The sequence below is a fragment of the Passer montanus genome, unplaced genomic scaffold (genome assembly GCF_014805655.1).
Source record: "Passer montanus isolate IOZ18808 unplaced genomic scaffold, ASM1480565v1 scaffold10, whole genome shotgun sequence".
NCBI lineage: Eukaryota > Metazoa > Chordata > Aves > Passeriformes > Passeridae > Passer > Passer montanus.
The window spans coordinates 6264802-6282947 of record NW_024356505.1 but is presented as its reverse complement, the minus strand read 5'-3'; the positions used below and the strand labels follow the sequence as shown (position 1 = coordinate 6282947).

The window sequence follows — 18146 nt, the reverse complement described above, 5'->3', positions numbered from 1 at the left end:
ATTTCTCTGCAAATGGAAAACGCCTTATGAGTGGAAAAGCTCTCCAAGTCACAATTTTTAAACAACAGATTGGAGAAAGAAAGATGGGAATCAGAGGACTTAAATGTTTTGAGAAATCAAAATTTTTACAATTTTGCTCTTAGTTACTCTGTCATAGCCTTGCCAGCTGAAGAAACAGTCACTACCATGAATTGAAATAGGACAGAAATGAAGCTGAGATACATTTGGGAATTTATGTGCAAACATGTAAGATGCAACCAAAAGCTGTCACTTTTTGGGTTTGCACTATTTAAACAAGTTCAGAATGTTGATGTTAAACTGTTGCTAAACTGATGCTAAACTGATGGGATCCTGTACTGATGACAGGTTTTAAAATATAACTGCCATTTTTTCCCATTTCTCTTAATTTCTCTTAATACAAGTGAGAAAGGACAGAAGGTATTTGTAGTATAACAGAGAGAACATCCCAAGAGGACAAAATGAGAGGATGCTAAGCTACAAACACCTTCTCTACACTGTGCTCACATTAGCATGCTTTTTTACCTGACCACGTGTATGGGACATTTTAATTAAAGAAGTGTGATTAAGTAAAAGCTTCTCTGGCTTCTGGTTTTGTGTTACATTTATTATAATTTCTGTAACAGCCCAGGGAACTCGCATTACTCTCTGCCATTTTGCTTTTAAATGATTCAAAGGGGTTATTACCAAGATCATAAAATCACAGAATGGCCTGGGTTGAATTGGCCCACAAAGATCCAACCCCCTTGCTGTGGGCAGGGACATCTTTCACTAGACCAGGTTGCTCAGAGCCCCATCCAACCTGGCCTTGAGCACTTCCAAGGGTGGGGCAGCCACAGTTTCCTTAGGCAAACTGTTCCAGAGCATATGTCCTCTCTAGCATGTTTGTGTCTTCTCATTACCTATTTTTTCTCTGCACTGAATTGCTCTGAACCACAGAGATAAGGCTAGATGACAGGTCTACTTTTGTGGACTTGTCCTGACTGGCATATAAACAGTCTTACCTGTTTTTCCATACCTTTTCCAGACCTGTCAGATCCCACACATTGGGAACAGACTATCAATTGGCTCCAGCTTGCTGTTTTTATTCAATATACATTGAAAGAATAAGAGAGCTCTTGGTGAGTGACCTTACCTGCCAGAAAAGTCTGGCTCAGTCTGCACTCTGTCTGTGGGTGTATCTTACAAGCAGCACAGAGAAGAGAAATGGGAGTCCCCCATCAGAGCACTGGGGACTGTGGCTTAGGGCTGGCTTGGAAGGCCATCTGCTTCCACCACACACTGGAGGAGATGATGGTCATGATTTTCAGATTCTTGGTACATTGGCAAGCCTGGCACACGGTCTGGTTGTCACAGGTTCTGTTCTATTCCACAGAAACGTGAGAAGTCCTACCTTTGCTTTCCTAGGTAGTCAATTTGCACAATCATTTCTGCATAAGTTTCACTCTTTCAAGGTTAGTGAGCACATGATCATAAAAGTGAATGATATGCAATGAACAATTTAATTTATTACTGTGTGCAGCAACAGGACTTTTATGAAGAACGAAAAATTACTGTGTTGTCTTTGTCCAGGAAAGCAAATAGAACAAGTGAAAGCTAAACAACCACACTTTATAGAAAAACAGAATAAAGTTAGAGATGAAAATCACCAAAGATCAAACAGAAAAAATGGGATTATGTGAAATAAAGGAGTGACTTTTCCACATACAGAAGGACAGCATTGTGTCTCTTAATGCTGGAAGTCGGAGTACAGGCAAGATGAAAACAATCATTAGTTCTGCATACCTGGAATAGCTGGAAAGGTGCTCTGTGATGGCACAAGCTAGGTAGGAATTAGTATTTTCAACCAGCAAGTTGATGGTTTTACTCTCCCATCACTTGTGCCTGGAGCTGACAACAGAGTTGGGATCTGTGCCCTGGATAGGAGGAACAGTCCCACAGTTGGCCATGAGGCCAGGGACGCTCTCTTCGGGCTGGAGAGGTCTCCCATCTGTGCCAGGCATGTTTGGACTCCCCCACAAGTTGGGGAACATGTTTGTGCCTTGGTGGCAGTTTCAGAATTAAGTTTGTTGAAGGGGGAATTGATGAGCAATATTCCTGTGTGGCCCCATGGAGCTGAAGACACCAGGATCTGGTGTCTCTCACAGATCTCCAGCCTGTGTCTCTTAGGAGCAGGGATGAAATGGGGTCGCTGGGGTCAGGTCATGCAGCATATTGAGTTTGGGTTTCAGGTGGGCTCATCTGTTGGGCTTGATGGTCTTGGAGGCCTCTTCCAGCCTCAGCATCCTGTGATTCTGTGTCACTCTCTTCTCCCAGCCAACAAGCAACAGGACAACAGGAGATGGCTTTGAGTTGCACCAGGGGAGGTTTGGATTGGACATTAGGTAAAATTTCCTCGCTGAAGGGGTGGTCAGGCACTGGAACAAGCTGCCCAGGAAAGCAGTAGAATCATTATTCTTGTGATCAAAAGACACGTAGAAATTTTGGGAGGTGGTTTAATGACAGTCTTGGCACTGCAGGGTTAACAGCTGGACTTGATGGTCTCAGAGGTCTTTTGCAGCCTATAATGATTCTAAGATCACAGAGCTGGAAACCTAGAAAGGGTTGTGTGTCCCAGCCTTCAGCTTGACTTTGGAAGGTTTCTAAATCCCAGAAAACAATGAAGTGTGGCAGTCACTCCTTTCCCACATCTCCTGCTGCTCCTGCTCCTCCTCCCATTTCAGCTGTCCTGACAAAGCTGGCCAAGAGCAAATATTCTTGGCCACAGGAAAGGGACGAAGGTGTTGCTCCTATTCAGAGCAATGCCAGATCCTTGCCTTCAGGCTGTGCAAGAACTTAGTAGGAGCCTTTGTTGCTGGAAACCAGAGCCCACATCCAGAGCCCACATCCAGCCTGCTGCTGAGCAGGGAGCTGGGCACTCTGAGGGGCTGGGTGGAGAGCTCAGGGCTGCCCACCACAAACTCCAGCCCTCAGCTGAGGGATGGCCAGGGAGGAGCACCAAAGACAGAGGCTGTGACAGGAACTTGAAGTCTGCTCCCATGTCTGGAGGATCTGTTTAATGTTCAGAAGAAAGTAAATGTACATTTTCTGGCCTTTTGGGGACTACTTCACCATTCCTTTTCAAGCTTTAGAGGCCATATTAAACTCAGCATTCAGTGGAGTTCCCTAGCTTGTGAAGCCTTAAACACTTTTCCTAGGGTTTTTGCATAGTTATGTAATTCTAGATTTCCCCTCCCAAAGTGCAAAATAAGATTTTTAGCTGGACTACTTCCCCCCTTTTCTTTTTTTTTCTTTCTTTAAATGAATCTCACATACTCCTTTCTGAACAATCATCATTTGTATTGCCCCCAAGTCAATATTTAGCATTTTCCAATCAGTGAATCCTCTTTAAACTGAACATTCAGGATTCCTGTGGTGTAGAAGCTTCCTGTTTTTCACTTTTGGCTCTCCGGTACTTTTTGCTACTGGTTTGGGCAAAGCTCGTCTATTTAATCTACAATCTCCCTAGCAAAACTTGTGAAATCAAATGCTGAGGGGAGGAGGCAGAGGGTAAATGTGAGTAATTCCTGTAACCTGTCCATCAGCCTGGCAAGCTCCTTGACCAGAGGTTTGCTGTAGTTTAGATTAGCTGGATTTTTCTTCTTTCTCTGACTTTTGGAGTTTTGGCAAAGTACTTTGGGAAAGAAATAGTTGAAAGAGAAGCTTTAATTTGCTCTCCTGAAGTTAATCAGGGATGGCAGAGAGGCTTTCTAACAGCACATGGTGTGGATCCTATGTGTCCCCATTCTGCTGCAGGGGAGGGGTCTTCAGAGTTTGGAGCTCATGACAGAGTTTCTGGCACTGTGCATAGAGGCCAGGTGATAAGGAATGAGAGAGGCAGCCTGGCTAGGAAGATAACTTACAGAAGCTCCTATGGTTTTATTTCCAAAGCCAGTTTCACTTTGTTCCAGCTGAAATTGTTAGTTTCTGGGGTTTCACTCCCATGCTGCAGGATAAACTGAAATGCTATATCTGAAAAAGAAAACCTGAACTGCAGACTCAAGGAAGTTGATGGAAAGAAGAATGCTTTTACCAAATCTAATTTATTTGGAAAACCAGCTTTCTCTCTAAACCAGTTTGAAATGCAGTCCTCCAAAGAGCCCAGTGTGCATTCCCAAGTGATGATCCAAAGGAAACAACTACCTGTGCTTTCAATGCACTTCTCTGCCCAGACTCCTCAAAGGGACAAGCTCAGCCTGTCTTCATGGCCCAGCTACAAAGAGTGTAACTCATGCTTGTGTTGTGAACAGGATAGGATTTGCAGGCAGCAAAAAAATTCCTCCCTCCCTGACGCCTGTCCTCACCAGCTGCATGCTGTAAGAACTATGGAGAAGTTCAAATAAGACTGTGCAGAATCAGACCACAACCACCCTGGTGCTTACAAAGGCTCTGACAGCAGCCCTGGTCCCTCCAGACTGACAGCCAGGGGATATTTCTCAGCAGAGGCATTTTAGATGATAAACGGCTCCCAGAATCTATTCATCAGCATGTCTGTCACACAAGCTACCTCTTATTGTCTAGCTGCAAAATCCACACTGACAGCATAATGCACCACCTTTTCCATGTGGGAAGAGTCCTGACATTTTAAACAACAGAGGAGCCAACACTCTGCCCTGCTTTACAGCTGGCAGGGTTTGACCAGGCACTCAGCTGCTAGGCTGCTGTCACAAAAGCAGGGCTCAGTAAAAACCACTTTATTTTGTAACTTCATTTGTGTATGTGCACTGAACCTGTGGCTGGTGTTTCAAACCGTGTTAGCTAGAAAGTTGGCTTTCCAACCAAATGAGATGTTTTGCACAGCCCAGTTCCTCTGAGGCTTTTCCCCCTCACACAGGCTTTGTGCTGGTGAAAAAGACCAAAGTTCTCTTATTTTTTATTAGACAAGTATACCACTTCTCTATCCTGTTATTTCCACTTTAGGAAAAAAAATAGATGTTTTATTCAGAAAGATTCCTACTAAAATACATTTTGGGGATCACTGACTTACACGTAAATAAGATTTTTTTCCTATATCCACTTGATTTCTGAACAGCTTTAACAGCTTTTAAGCCTGAACTCAAACTGATCATCATCAGTTAGATCAGCTCTTTAAATAAAACAAACCTTAAGCTAACCTTTCTCTCTGCTTACTTGTAGTAGGTTATAGTTGTCATCTGTTTGTTACCCCATTTGCACTTAAAAATCATTAAAATACTGATGCTCCAATGCAGAAGCAGTAGGAAATATTTCTGTATTAGGTAAGGCATTTTACACAGAGATTTATACAGAGAAGAGAAATGGAGGATTTTTTTCAATTTCTGTTTTCAAGAAGTGGAATTTCAAAAGCAGCTTCAAGTCTCAGGTCTCATTATTAATCATCAGTTAGTTTGCACTGTGCAAAAATTATTCCATCCAGTGGGCCTGAAATGACACAGTTAAAAAATAAAGGGAAAACCTGGTGCAGATTAATCAGCACCTGTTTAAGGAGCAAGTTGGATGCTTAGAGGGAAGGCAACAGATTTCCTAATACAATGATACAACTTCTAAAATAAGTGCCAAGTGAATTAAAGCTCAGAATATGTTCTTATGGTCAATGCTAGATCACTCCAAATCTGGTCCAAGAATAATGCAGTCCTGAGCTATCCCACAGCTTGCAAAAGGAAAGAACAGCAAGGTCTTCATAACTGACCCTTAACTCACACAACAGGAAAAATCTGCACCCTCTCACAAAGAATTTAAGCTTTTGCAGTACTTTTAGAGTGATGGCAGTTTATGGAGAGCACTGGCAGCCACCCAGAACAATTCTCCTTCTTACAAACCCTTGGCACCTGACCTCTGATCCAAGGGCAGCAGCTACTTTGGCATGCTGGAAAGGAAAATGCCCAGGAGTCAGCGTGTGCATAGGGATGACATGTAGGAACAAAGGTCAAACGGCCAGGGCAGACAAGTATTCCCTCTTCTGGATCAACCTCTCTGCTTAAAATACACTTTGAATAGGAAGAGAACTTCATCTGCAGCAGAGACAAATGTCAGCTGCTGAGAAGGCTCACTTGACTTTGAAGAAATCAAGCGTCTTGGCTCTGAGGAAGGCAAACAGATCCTAAGTCTCTTATAAAGCCCAGAAGAAGGGAAAAAAGTCTTACTTCCTTGATGAAAATGAAAATATGACTGGGGCCAATCTCCTGGAGCTGTGGATGGATAAAAGTGGAGCATTACAGTTTATAAAATGCTTTTGAAATCTGGTTTATTAGTGCAACCTCTTCTCTTGGCCGAGACACATGTCTTGTCTTGATATCTCCTGCTTAAAATCCTTTTAAACATCTTATTTTCCACCATAAAAAGGAATGGATATCGTGAGTTTATTTTGAAATTGAAATACTGTCATCGTGCCCTGTTCAGGAAAAAAACATATGTGGTAATAATGGAATGTGGCTGTATTCAACTGTCTGAAGCCAGGGCTAGAGGCAAATCTGATCAGATCGGCACAGCCAGAAATGTGACAAAATGTCACTAACATTAGGTGATTGCCCACTTTCACTGCTGATTTCTTTAACAGAACTTGAAATAAAAATGAAATTAAGAAGAATCCCACACCTCACAGCCCAAGTGGACTCTGTGTGTCCTTCCTGCCCTGGGTTCAGCAGCCAAGCCCAGGTGCTAGAGCTGGAGCTGGAGTGCAGCTCCAACAGCTCCAGGCTCCCAGGGCTGTGTGCCTGTCAGCTGCTCAAGGCACGTGGTGATTTCACCATGGATATTCCCAGCCCAGTGTGTTCTCTTGCTTTCAGCTCAGGGCAGTCTGGGACTTGAAGCCATCCTTGGCTCTCAAGATGATCTGCCCCAGAGGACCTTTGATTTACGGGGCAATCAGCACCTCCTTTTCAACATAGGGCTTTAGGGATATAGCCTGGAAATAGCTTGGCCCAGTTTGGTTTTTAGCCCCATGTTGAGTGCAAAGCTGTGCATGTGCACAGTCTGCAGGGAGCTCAGCCCCTTCTCCTTCTGGATGGAACAGCTTCCCTCCCCCTTAATCTCCCAGTTCGCCCTTGGGCCTTGGCAGCAATACCAACTTACAAATTCCAGTGACAGGATACTTCTGAGGAGAACAAACAAGTGAATGTTGGGATTTTAGAACCAAAGATGCCTGTTTTATTACTACAGGATTCTTGCAAAGAACACTCAGCTCCTAAGCTTTGCAGCAGGCTTTGGAGTCCACAATCCTATCTCTGTTGTCACCACCCATTTCCTCCAGGCAGACCTTTGTGACCATCACTGTATTTCTGGAAGTTCCTGACCTGGTAAGAAGCCTTCATCCAATCTCTGGTGCCAGCAGGACTTCCAAGGGAAGCTCATGCCTCTGGGGTACATTCCTTCTCCACACACACTGCTCTGGAATGCTAGATGGATGTCAGGACCTGCCTTCACAGGCCATTAGTGGGAGCTCTGGAAGAGCTCTGTATTCTCTCTGGAAAAGAACAGTGTCTAGGACTGAGGTGACCAACACATGATAGACAAAGCAGGAATGGAAAAGTGCCTTGTTCACTGCCCAGGCAGCCACAAAGATGAGCTTCACCTCCAAGGGACCCAGCTGAGCCAGCACAGAGCATGCTCAGCTGTTCCATGCCATGGGGCAGTCTCAGGGCTAGAGCCAGGACTGTGGGCACAGAAAGCAAGGAGATCACTTTGGCAAGAGGGAGAGGTCAGCAGCTTTGGTGTGTGCTCTGGCATTCAGGAGAAAAACCTACCCTGATTGCCCCAGCATTTTTTTGGAAGCCTCTGAAAAATTTCCCACCATGGTGGGAAAGCAGCAGCCGGACCAAGTCACTGCCCTTGTTCCCAGGTTGGTGGGAGCATAGCAGTGGGAGGGCAAGAGGACATCCAGATTGCCCCACCTGGCCATGGAGGCTTAAAGGCACTGGCAGCTAATGTCTGTCAGATCCCTGTGAGTCTTTGAAGAGCCCTTCTTCTGGATTTCCTGCCCAGAAGTAAAAGGAACTCCTGGCAACACAATCACATTGAGTTAGATGTTTCCTTCCCTCTCTGACTCTGTCCTCTGGATCAATGGTTTTGCATCTTGCAGGCTCTCTGCTCCTCACTGTCCTGGATTCTGACCCACTGCACCAAGATGTGCTGGTTTCTGTGTCTCAGTTGCCAAACACTCTTGTGCCTCTTGTGAAAGCAACTGACAATACCTGTGACCTCTCCTATGCTTCATTGGAGCAAGGAACAACTTCACCAAACCACAGCCTGGATCTCACCTTTTGTCATTATCTACAGCTCCAGCAGGACATGTTTTCAGCCCTAGCAACTCCTCCTGCAACTTTATATGTGCACAAAGACATGCCCCAGCTTTCATTTCCATTTTAAACTTTACATTAGGCAGTGAAGCTCTCTGCTTATATGGTTATCCCAGAAAAGACAACTTCTTCTCCTTTTTGTTCCTATCTCTGAGCAAGGAGATACCAAAGACCTTGACATGTAACACTTTTTTCCTCTTTAAACAGAGCTTGTCTTTGAATTTTGAAAAACTGCTTTTATTTCTTGTAACTAGAACATTTCTGTTCAGAGAAACACTGCTTGAAGCTACCCCCATACCCTCTCAAACAGTCTCTTGCAAATTCAGATCCCAATGAAATTCAGAAAATGACTCATTCTGGGTTTTGCTATTTATTTGCTGATGTCCTTCTTTACTTTTTCACACTGTTTTCCAAATACAATCCACTAAGAATTGTCTTGTTTTCCCTGTAGGTTCCACTCCAGTTCTGCACAGCAGGGTACAGAGCTTGGACCACTTTTCCAAGTTTGCAATTTTTCAAGTCACCACAAGGTCAGGATGACCTGTGAGACATTTTATTTCTCCCTTTGGGGCCTCTGACTTAAAGATCCCACAGACCTTTCAATATTCCTTGACCTTAGAAGTCTCAAAGCTCTCCCAAATGATACAAAGGAGATTCCTCAGGGTTTTTTTTCTAATTTTTCATTGTGTGTACAAAGGCAGCTTGTGGCACTACCTGCAGGGTCAGTGCTTCCACCAGGCATACGCATGAGAGGAGAGAAAGATGCTCTGTGATTGTCTGGAAAGGAGTCTTCTCTCCCAGGTAAGGAGGGCTGCAATATGATAAACAGAACTGAGGGACTTTTATACTCACCCCTTACTTATTTCAAAAGTGATGTGTATGCAGTCAATTTTAATATGCAGGTTTTCATTTTGATGCTATGTTTTCATACTGATGCTATGGGGAACAGCACATGTGGCCATGAGTATGACACGTTTGTTTTTAGACTCCCAAGTTCACAGAGAAAATCCTTCAGACGTGGCTCAGTTTTCAAGGACAGAAAACCCTCACCCACCTCACCAAGTGGCAAACAAATGGCACCTGCGTTCAACAACAGGCTCAGGGTGCAAGAGGCTGCCTGCAGCAGGTCAACAACACGCTCCTAGGTTTGCCACCTGGGACAGGCCAAGACATTACTCTGGATCGAAGCAATAGGCCTGGCTTCTTCCAGGAGTGAAAGAACTGGAGGAGAAATAAGAACTGCAAAGGAAAATAAGACTAGAGAAAATATCTGAATGAGAAGATCTCCAATAGGTAGGGGACTAAGGTATGGAAAGTATGAAAAGATGGGAAGCTTATTGCTCCTGTCACACCATCCCTGTTTAGACTGGGAGTGGAGAAGGAAAGAAAGGGCGTTCCCTTAAAAAATGTAATTGAGTGAGACATAAATCAAGAGTTAGTTCACTGGAGTAAATTAAGGTTGGCTGCTGTGAAGAGTGAGGAAGTGAAAACCTTTGGTTGGCTGCCCAAGGGAAGGGAGGAGAGGAGATAAGATATGAGGTAGGTGATGAAAGGGATGCAGAAGCACAGAAATGTGAACAGGTTAGTGCTGATAAAACATTGTGCTCTAGGTCCTACTTTTCCCATTCCAGTGGTTTGGAAGTGTGAGACAGAGCTGACAAAAGAGCCTGTAACAAAGAGACAGAGACACCAGAACCACTTTTCAGTTATAAGCTTTTTCTTTTTTAGAATTCAAGCTTACACAGTTATCTATGCCCACTATATTCATAATTACATTTTAATATCTGCATACAAAAGCTATGTAAAAATTATTTTCTTCCCCAAATATACAAATTTTCTCTTTAGATAGTTTAAAACATTTGTGATCACAGATTTTTTTTAATATATTTTAGGCTGAAAAAATATTACCAATCTAGCATAACTCTTAACACTGTTTGCAAAAAAATACATCATCCAAGGTACTTTGTTTTTTACTGTATGGTGTAATGTTTTCCTTACCCTCAGGGCATGAAACTGATATAAAAAAATAAACCAAATAAGTAAAACCCACAAACCTCATAGACAAAGTAGTAAGTCCTCCCAACTGACTTCATAAAAACAAATAAACAACCCAAACCACCCTCCTCTTTAAAAAAATTATGAATGACTAATTTGATGTATTTATGAGCAAACTGAAACGGCAGAGTGCTAAGGAAGTAGGAAAAGAGAAAAAGAAATTACAGTATGTCAGCTAGTTCATGCCCTGATACTATCTTTACCAACATTAAATGTGTAATTAAATAAAGTGTCTTTTAATGTTTTACATTGTGCTCAGTAATTTACATAAATTTAATCCACACCTGGGTGCTGATGTAGATTTACATTTGATTGTCTTGTGCATAAACAAGGTTAGCTTTTAAAGAAGGTAAACTGTGCAATGGACAGTCACAAACAACTTATTACCTGCACAATATTGCTTTTTGAAGGCGACATCAGTCAATGTGGATACACACAAATAATGCATACTCTTTGCGTTTGCTAACATCTATACTAAAACTTTGTGATAAGGCCAAACCTTTTTTTTTGTTTTGTTTTTAATTTTAAAGCAAAAATATACCATAGTAAAAAAAAAAAAGAACCAAAAACGTGCTTACACCGTTTTGAGTCTTTAAGTGGAAAATAAATCTCTATCACACTAGAATAAAATTCTCTCTATAAAATTTAAATACAGATCACTTCATTACTATATCAAAACGAAACCTCTGGCAATCATTTCCAGATGATCACAATAACAAGACACATTAAGAGGTTCTGTTGCCTCTTCCTTTGTGAAAAGAAAAATGTTGAACACTTTCATTTGCTCTCACAGTGAGAGGAAAACGTTCCTTGGTTGTGAATTTTGATTCTGTCAATGAAAAAGGTTTAGCCTTAGGAATGCTGGCTACATCTCAAAACCATAAGACTGATTTTTAAAATTTATGATTCATGCAGCAAGAAGTCAATATGACACATACAGATTAGAGTTCCATAGCATAAAAATACATCACTAGCAATGACATGCTCTGCTTGTGATTAACAGCCCTCTCTTGGCAGATTTCTGATATAAATGGTCTTTCTGGACAGTTTTTTCCTCTTTCTGATACCTGCCTCTGAAGAAGTAAGCAGTCTGCTCAAAGATGATTTTGGACCTGGGAGGTCTAACTATAAGGTCTACATTTTGGCAGAATGTAAACAAAAATCATTAGCACACACTATATATGTTATAATAAATATCACAACTTAACTGAGATTACACATGAAATGAGTATCTAAATGCACATGTTACTCAGGGCAATACCATGAATGGTGACAATCAGGTTTGACAAGGAAAAACCTTCTGTGTAAGACCCACATGTAGACCACAAAGCAAACACGAGAGCCATGTGGCACCAGCAGAAACAAGACTCTGGACTGCACTGGAGAGCACAAGTTTGTTATTTCACTCAGAAGGCCAGTTACTACAAAGGGTGCTGACTGTGGCACTGGCGTCTGCCACTGAGGTGGTCAGTCCAGGGGCACAATCCCACAATGGCTTGAGATCACTGATATTTAGAAGTACATCTTCGCAGAGCTAAGGTCAGTTAGTTTTGCCCTCAGGATCACATAAATCAGCAGTCACACTGAGGAAGTAAAGGAAGTGACACAAAGTAAGACTGGTAGGAGATCAGAGGCTATTAGATGTCAGTTCATCAAATCTGTCCAATGACAAGCTTGGCTTTAGTTTTTAGTTAGGGAATACTACTAACTCAGTCTGTTAATTAGTGCCAGACTCAAACTTAACTGGAATTAAGCTAGAAAAACATGTTGATGTATGTCCTTTCTGCTTAGAGCACTGCCAGAACTGTCTAAGTCAGTTGCCTGATTTTAGGCACTTCAGTCCATCTGCAATCACCTAAAGGAAGGAGGCCTGACTTTCTGAACCCTGACTTAGCACAGCTCCAAACTGCATTGGTATTTTGGAACAAGAAGAGATGTGATGCTTCCTCTCCTGGGTCTCACCTGCAGCACAGTCAAAAGCTTGAATGCCTACTCAAGCTCACATTAAGCAAACAGGTGCACTGGCTTCAGGAGGAATTCCATGCTCAGATCCATGGTAGAACAGGGCTTCAAAAGACACGCACATTCCTTTTTTCTTTGCAAGCCACTGTGGGCATAGGCACTGATGCCCAAGCCTTTCATGTATTTGTCATATATTTAAAGCTTTGTAGATTTCTGATACATGGCTGTAGCTCCCAGTACTTTTCCTACCCCTTTTCCCCTACATTTAAATCAATAAGATAACCTTCTAAGACATATTATGCTACATTCCTGAAATATTATTTAGTCTTGCCTCTTTAGCCAAGGATGTCTTATTTCCTTTTACCATGTATTCTAGACATAGTAAATACGGGGCTAGAAACGCAGGAGGGACACCAAATGGGCAAAAACAAAAGGGAGGATTACTTAACTAAATGCTCTTTTAATTGGACACTATTGCTAAATATGCTAATTTATTAAACTTATAAAATTGTGGAAGTTCTGTATCACATGTGCATTTTGCCATAGTTGCACCTGGAGGCCTCCAATTCTGCTTTTATATTCCTTGCTATATTAATATTGATGTGAATGTTGATTATGAATATTGAATATTGATAATGAATATTAATATCATCTTGAAAGTGTGTTGTTTTGTTCCTAGATTGTGAAGGCATCAGCTCAAGTAAAGGATCAGCTGCTTTTCTGAGTTCCCTATCACATGCTGTAAGTCCTCCACCAAGTCACCCCAACCACCTATCCAAAAAGCCAGTTTCTGACTCTTTGCTCCCAAGACAGCGCTCCACAAGGAACTTGGATAGAGATATTGTTTAGACACACACTTTGAGACGGAGCCAACACAGCCAACAAAAGAGGTTCTACACCAAATATTTAAGAATTAATCTCCAATGGTGTGTCTTCACTGCTACCTGCAGAAAAACTCCTACACATCCCAATGTGTTTCATGTTCTGACAAAAAAAACCCTAAGTGATAACACTAGTGCCTACAGCTCATCACAGGTGCATATGGTATCAAACAACAGAGAGAACAAGATTCCAAATTCCTAAAAATGTGCCCAATAGCACTTCAAATGCTTTATCTATGATGTAGGGAAAGAACGGTAGGAAGAGTTTAACTCCTCACACACATATATCGTGTTCCATCTATTAATTTTCCTGAGTACCCCGTTTTTATGAGGGGATAAGCACATAACATCTGGGATCAGATATGGGCCATGAGCTTTGAAAGTCAACACATCCACCCTAACAATGCCCACAACTTGCTGGGCAAATAGGTCAATAAATAGCAGAGAAAGGTGCAAATCCATGCACAACATGAAAGAACGTAGGGTATGAGGCAGTGCAAAAAACATGAACTAAATCTCTGGTTCCCAGGAAGAAGAGAAACATGTTTTAGAAGTGTCATACAAATTCAGAGGATGGTTTAATATCAAGTTTATAAAATCCAGGGACAACATCCCTGAATGGAGATGGTGATAGAGAGGAACCTCTACCTACAATGTCCTCATCACTGGCCTCCAAACATTCCAGGACTGTGTGTACTGGCTTGCAGACTTTGGCAGCAGGACATTTTGTCATTGCTCAGTTTGGTTCCTGCTAGTGCAGTTAGTGGAAATAAATTAAAAGAATAAAGAGAGCATCTAGCCTAAGGAAGCACATACAGACATACCTGTAGGGAGGGAGAACTCAGTTGATCTACATGCACACACACAGGGCAGAGTCAGGAAAAGAGAGAGAGAGAAAATGAAAATATGGAAATATGTTTAAGACATTTTCTGAAGATTTGTAATTATATATATATAAAATTATATATATAGTGCATATAAACTTTATATATATATATATATATATAAAACAAAGGATTACTGCTGAGCAACACTATTTGTATTCCTGGGATAAAGCTCTACAGTCTTGAGTGTTGTTAATAACACAGTTGGTTTCTGTCCTATCTGAAGGTCACCCCATATGTTTCATTCTCCTTGTCATCATTCCATGAGCTCTCATATCCCTGAATAACTCTGAGACACTGCCTGCTATCCCGACAGAGAGCCTTCTCCCTCAGAGTGATGGATTTTCCACACACCTCAGAAAAAGCAGACCCCTCCACTATCAGGAGCACCTCAGAGAATCAATTTTCTGTCCTCACTCCAACAAACCTTCCACAGAAGTTACCTGGAGTCCAAATTTAGAAACTGAAGATCTTAATATCTCATACACATGGAAAAAGAAAAAAAGACTCAGTCCCTTCTAACACTCTGCATTATTTTAAGTACTTGATTTATGGGGCACAGTTAAACTGCATCTGCTGGAAAAAAACCTCAGAGAATGATGGGATCATAATGATGATGAAGATTCTAGACCATAGTGGTAATTGTTACAATAGAAACCATCACAAAGACCAGAAATTTTGTACTATGAATTGGTCAGTTGTACCCTGCAAAAGGAGAAATACAAGACAGAATTGTCAGGGTGAAATTAACAATAGCTGTTTTAATTTGAAGGCAAATTTATTTTTCTGCCACTTCAATCTCTCTTCCCTATTTTCCAGGCCATGATGGGTGTGAGCTGGTGACCACGCAAATGCTGGTGAATGAGATTGGTCTGTTTTGTATTTTCACTGTTAAGCTGTCAAAGCACTCACATCAAAGGACTGAAGAACAAATTGCAATAGTCACAAGTACCCGCATTAAAGGGATGTTTTCATCCATGTGTATACAACTGCCCCCCAGCAACCCCAAAAGAAAACTCAAACAAAACCCCAGCCCATCTCAAGAAACAGAAGACCACGAAAGAAGAAGAACAAACAGGTGAGAAGAGCTGGGCAACGGGATGAAATGACAGCCAGTAGTGCAACGGGGGTGTGGAGAACCACTTCAGTCTCTAATCCTCAAACACTTCCAGGAACAACGGAGGGAACAGTTCTGTGGGGCACTCCACCTTCATGTGCAGGAAGCGGCTGGCATGGCAGGCTCCGATCATTCGCAGGTCTGTCACTTTCATCAGCAGTTTTGGCCAAAAGTGTGCAACATGGTGTTTTCTGTAATTAATGTAGTGTTCGAATGCCAGGAGGAAACCCTCTTGACACTTTTCTATTCTCTCGACGCAAACAAGGCCTGGGCGATCTGTAGATACAAAGCAGCAAAGATACTCTTACTTATTTGCTTTAACAAATGCCTGATCATAAATCAGAAAAAAATAGGATGATTCTGATGTTAGGCAAGAAAAGAGAGAGACCAGGGACATTTGTGGCTCTACCACGAACTTCTTTCACTCCAGCCAACTCATTTGATAGTATTATGCCTGTTAAAAGGAGAAGATAATCCTTCCTTTCTTCATCCAATGTCTGCTTTGCTCACTTACACACTTACACAGAGTGTAGCTGTTTGGGAAGTGCTTCCTTACAGTGACTAGAACATCAGATCCCTGATTTCAGCTAAGGTTTCTATTTACATTTTACTGTAAAACAACTAATAAAGAAAAAAAAATCCTTGTCAGGTACCTAAATTACAGTTCCTTTCTATCTGTTTTTCTGCAATTTGACTAATGGTTTGATCATGCTTCGATCATGCTTTGATCCCAGGTGAGCATCAAGGAACAACAAAGACTAAAAGTCTGGCTGTCTCAACTGGCACCCAGACGAGGACTGGGAAAGCCCCTTTCACATCACTTCTCAGGAGACACCTCTGGGAAAGCAGGTAATTTTTGAAATGCCTTTTGGAAACCCTGCTCCAGTATCAGCGTGTAGGGATCTAAAAAGAAATAAAAATGTTTTGATGGGGAAAATGAAGTGCTGTGTTGTGATTAATGTGGAAACCTTTTAATCTCAGATGCAGTTAATGCTTGTAAATCACTGATTGTGTATTGTTATTCAGTGCCCAATCTTCAAAGCCATCTTAAAATAAAATCTTGCCAAATCTGCCACTGCCCAAGAATGGAATTTCCTCTTTGGGCTGGCACAATCACTGGAAGCATATACAAAAACATACTCAAATTGAGAAGGTTAGAAACTCTTTGGAGGAAGTTTTCTGTGCTGCTTTTGTATCATGACCAGTTGCAAATGGTCCCAGCATAGGGAAGCAGCACAGCTTGTAAATGCCCATTAGGAAGCAGGGGTGCTGTTAATTAGAAAAACAAGAGGGCAAGTCAAACTAAACATATGAGACTGGTGGAAATGTGTATGAATGCCCAAAACATGACATTACTTGGGGGAGGAGTTGCTAAATTATCACTTTTTCATTTAAGTCAAACTGGCTCAAAATCAGAACTGATTTCTTCTTGATGATCACCTGTGGCTCATTCCTAAGTACCAAACTGAGCAAAGTGTGTTACCAAAACCAGTTCCAACTCTCTGAACACCCTGAATTTTTTTCCTAGTGCTCACTAAAATAAGTCACTGGGGTTTTGAGAGAAAATTCCTCTCACATTACTCTAGTCAGCACTACAAGATCTAATCTATCTTATTTCTTTTACAAAGAGGCTTGTGACAAAGACCAAAGAGTTTCAAAATTGTTTGGATCCCAATATATTTTTGTTCTCACCTGATGACATGAGCAGAACAGCCTGAAGAAGGGCAACCTCGGTGTCATCCAGGTTAAATGAAGAAAGAGACATGCCCAGGTCAAAAATGGCATCAGACACTACGCCAAGACCCCCATTTTTCAGCTGGCCCCTTGTCACCGCCATCTCCCCATTTAGTGTTAAAGTCTCACTCTCGGGGTCATAGCGAACTGCTGCTCGGAGGGACATGATCTCCATACAGCAGCCTTTCAGAAGGATGATCTGGTCTTCACATGGCAGCTGCAGAAATTATAAATGGCAAAGAAAAATTCATGTTTGTCAGACTGAGTGGCTTTTACAGCTACAACAGATCCACAAGCACGAAGTTGTAGTTCATAGCCCAGGACACTGCCCTGCATAGTGCAGTTCTCCTCCAAACATGCTCCCTGCACAATCCCCTAGGACCTGTGTTCCTGCCTTCAGGAACTACCAGCAGGTTAACATTCCCTGGTTAGCATCCCCACACACCCTTAGGAAATCTAGCAATAACACAGCTGTTGGCTCCCTCAGCTTACAACTTATCACAGCAGAATAAACTATAATTGGGGCTGGTGCAGACCTCAGCCATCCCAGTGAAATTCACTACTAGCCATACTTATTTCTTACCTGACCAGAGGAAAGGAAAGACATTTGGGAGGGTGTGTAAGAGTGGACTGTGTTTTAAACAAATATTTATATCTAGAGGATATACCTCAATCAGTGGAGCAGGAATTCTCACTGCCCATTTTATCAACAGAGATCTAGAATTAATCTAGTAAGGCTGTTCGCCCTGAGCTCCCTACTCTATTGATAGACAGAAAATCTATGGTATGGCTACAGCTTTTATGCTGGTGCATAAACTGCGCTCTTCAGGGCATGTCTTTTCCATGCCATTTACAAAGGCAAGCTGTCCAAAGGTTCTGTATTTACAGAGTATAACCAGGATGCTGACACATGAGCATAACTTGTTCTATAAAGCATGTCTTTATGTTTTCATAGGTTATTCAATGATAACAAAACCCACCAAGACAGTTTTGAGACTGTAAGCGAACAACAAGGGTCTCACAAATGAAAGAGCAACACACTTCTACTTGGCTTGAAAGGAGGCAAAAAGCCATTTATTTTTGATTTATATAAAATTATTATATTTACCTGTTTTGCAATTCAAAAATGAAACCCTCCTGAACTATAGGTTTACATGGCAACGGTGCACGTGCAAAGCAAGTG

The 18146-nt window shown here is 41.9% G+C and overlaps 1 protein-coding gene across 5 annotated transcripts in view; it reads right to left on the bottom strand.

Annotated features, from left to right (window-relative positions):
- Positions 1–10029: 10029 nt before the first annotated feature.
- The window catches only part of THRB (thyroid hormone receptor beta), a 126046-nt gene continuing 117929 nt past the window's right edge, over positions 10030–18146 (bottom strand). For all 5 annotated transcript variants that reach the window (XM_039711128.1, XM_039711134.1, XM_039711119.1 and 2 more), the window contains 2 exons: positions 16922–17180; positions 10030–15505 (listed from right to left, as the gene is read on the bottom strand). In XM_039711128.1, the coding sequence (XP_039567062.1) occupies positions 15264–15505; positions 16922–17180 (501 nt within the window). In that variant the 3' untranslated portion in view covers positions 10030–15263. The remainder of the gene's footprint in view (positions 15506–16921; positions 17181–18146) is intronic.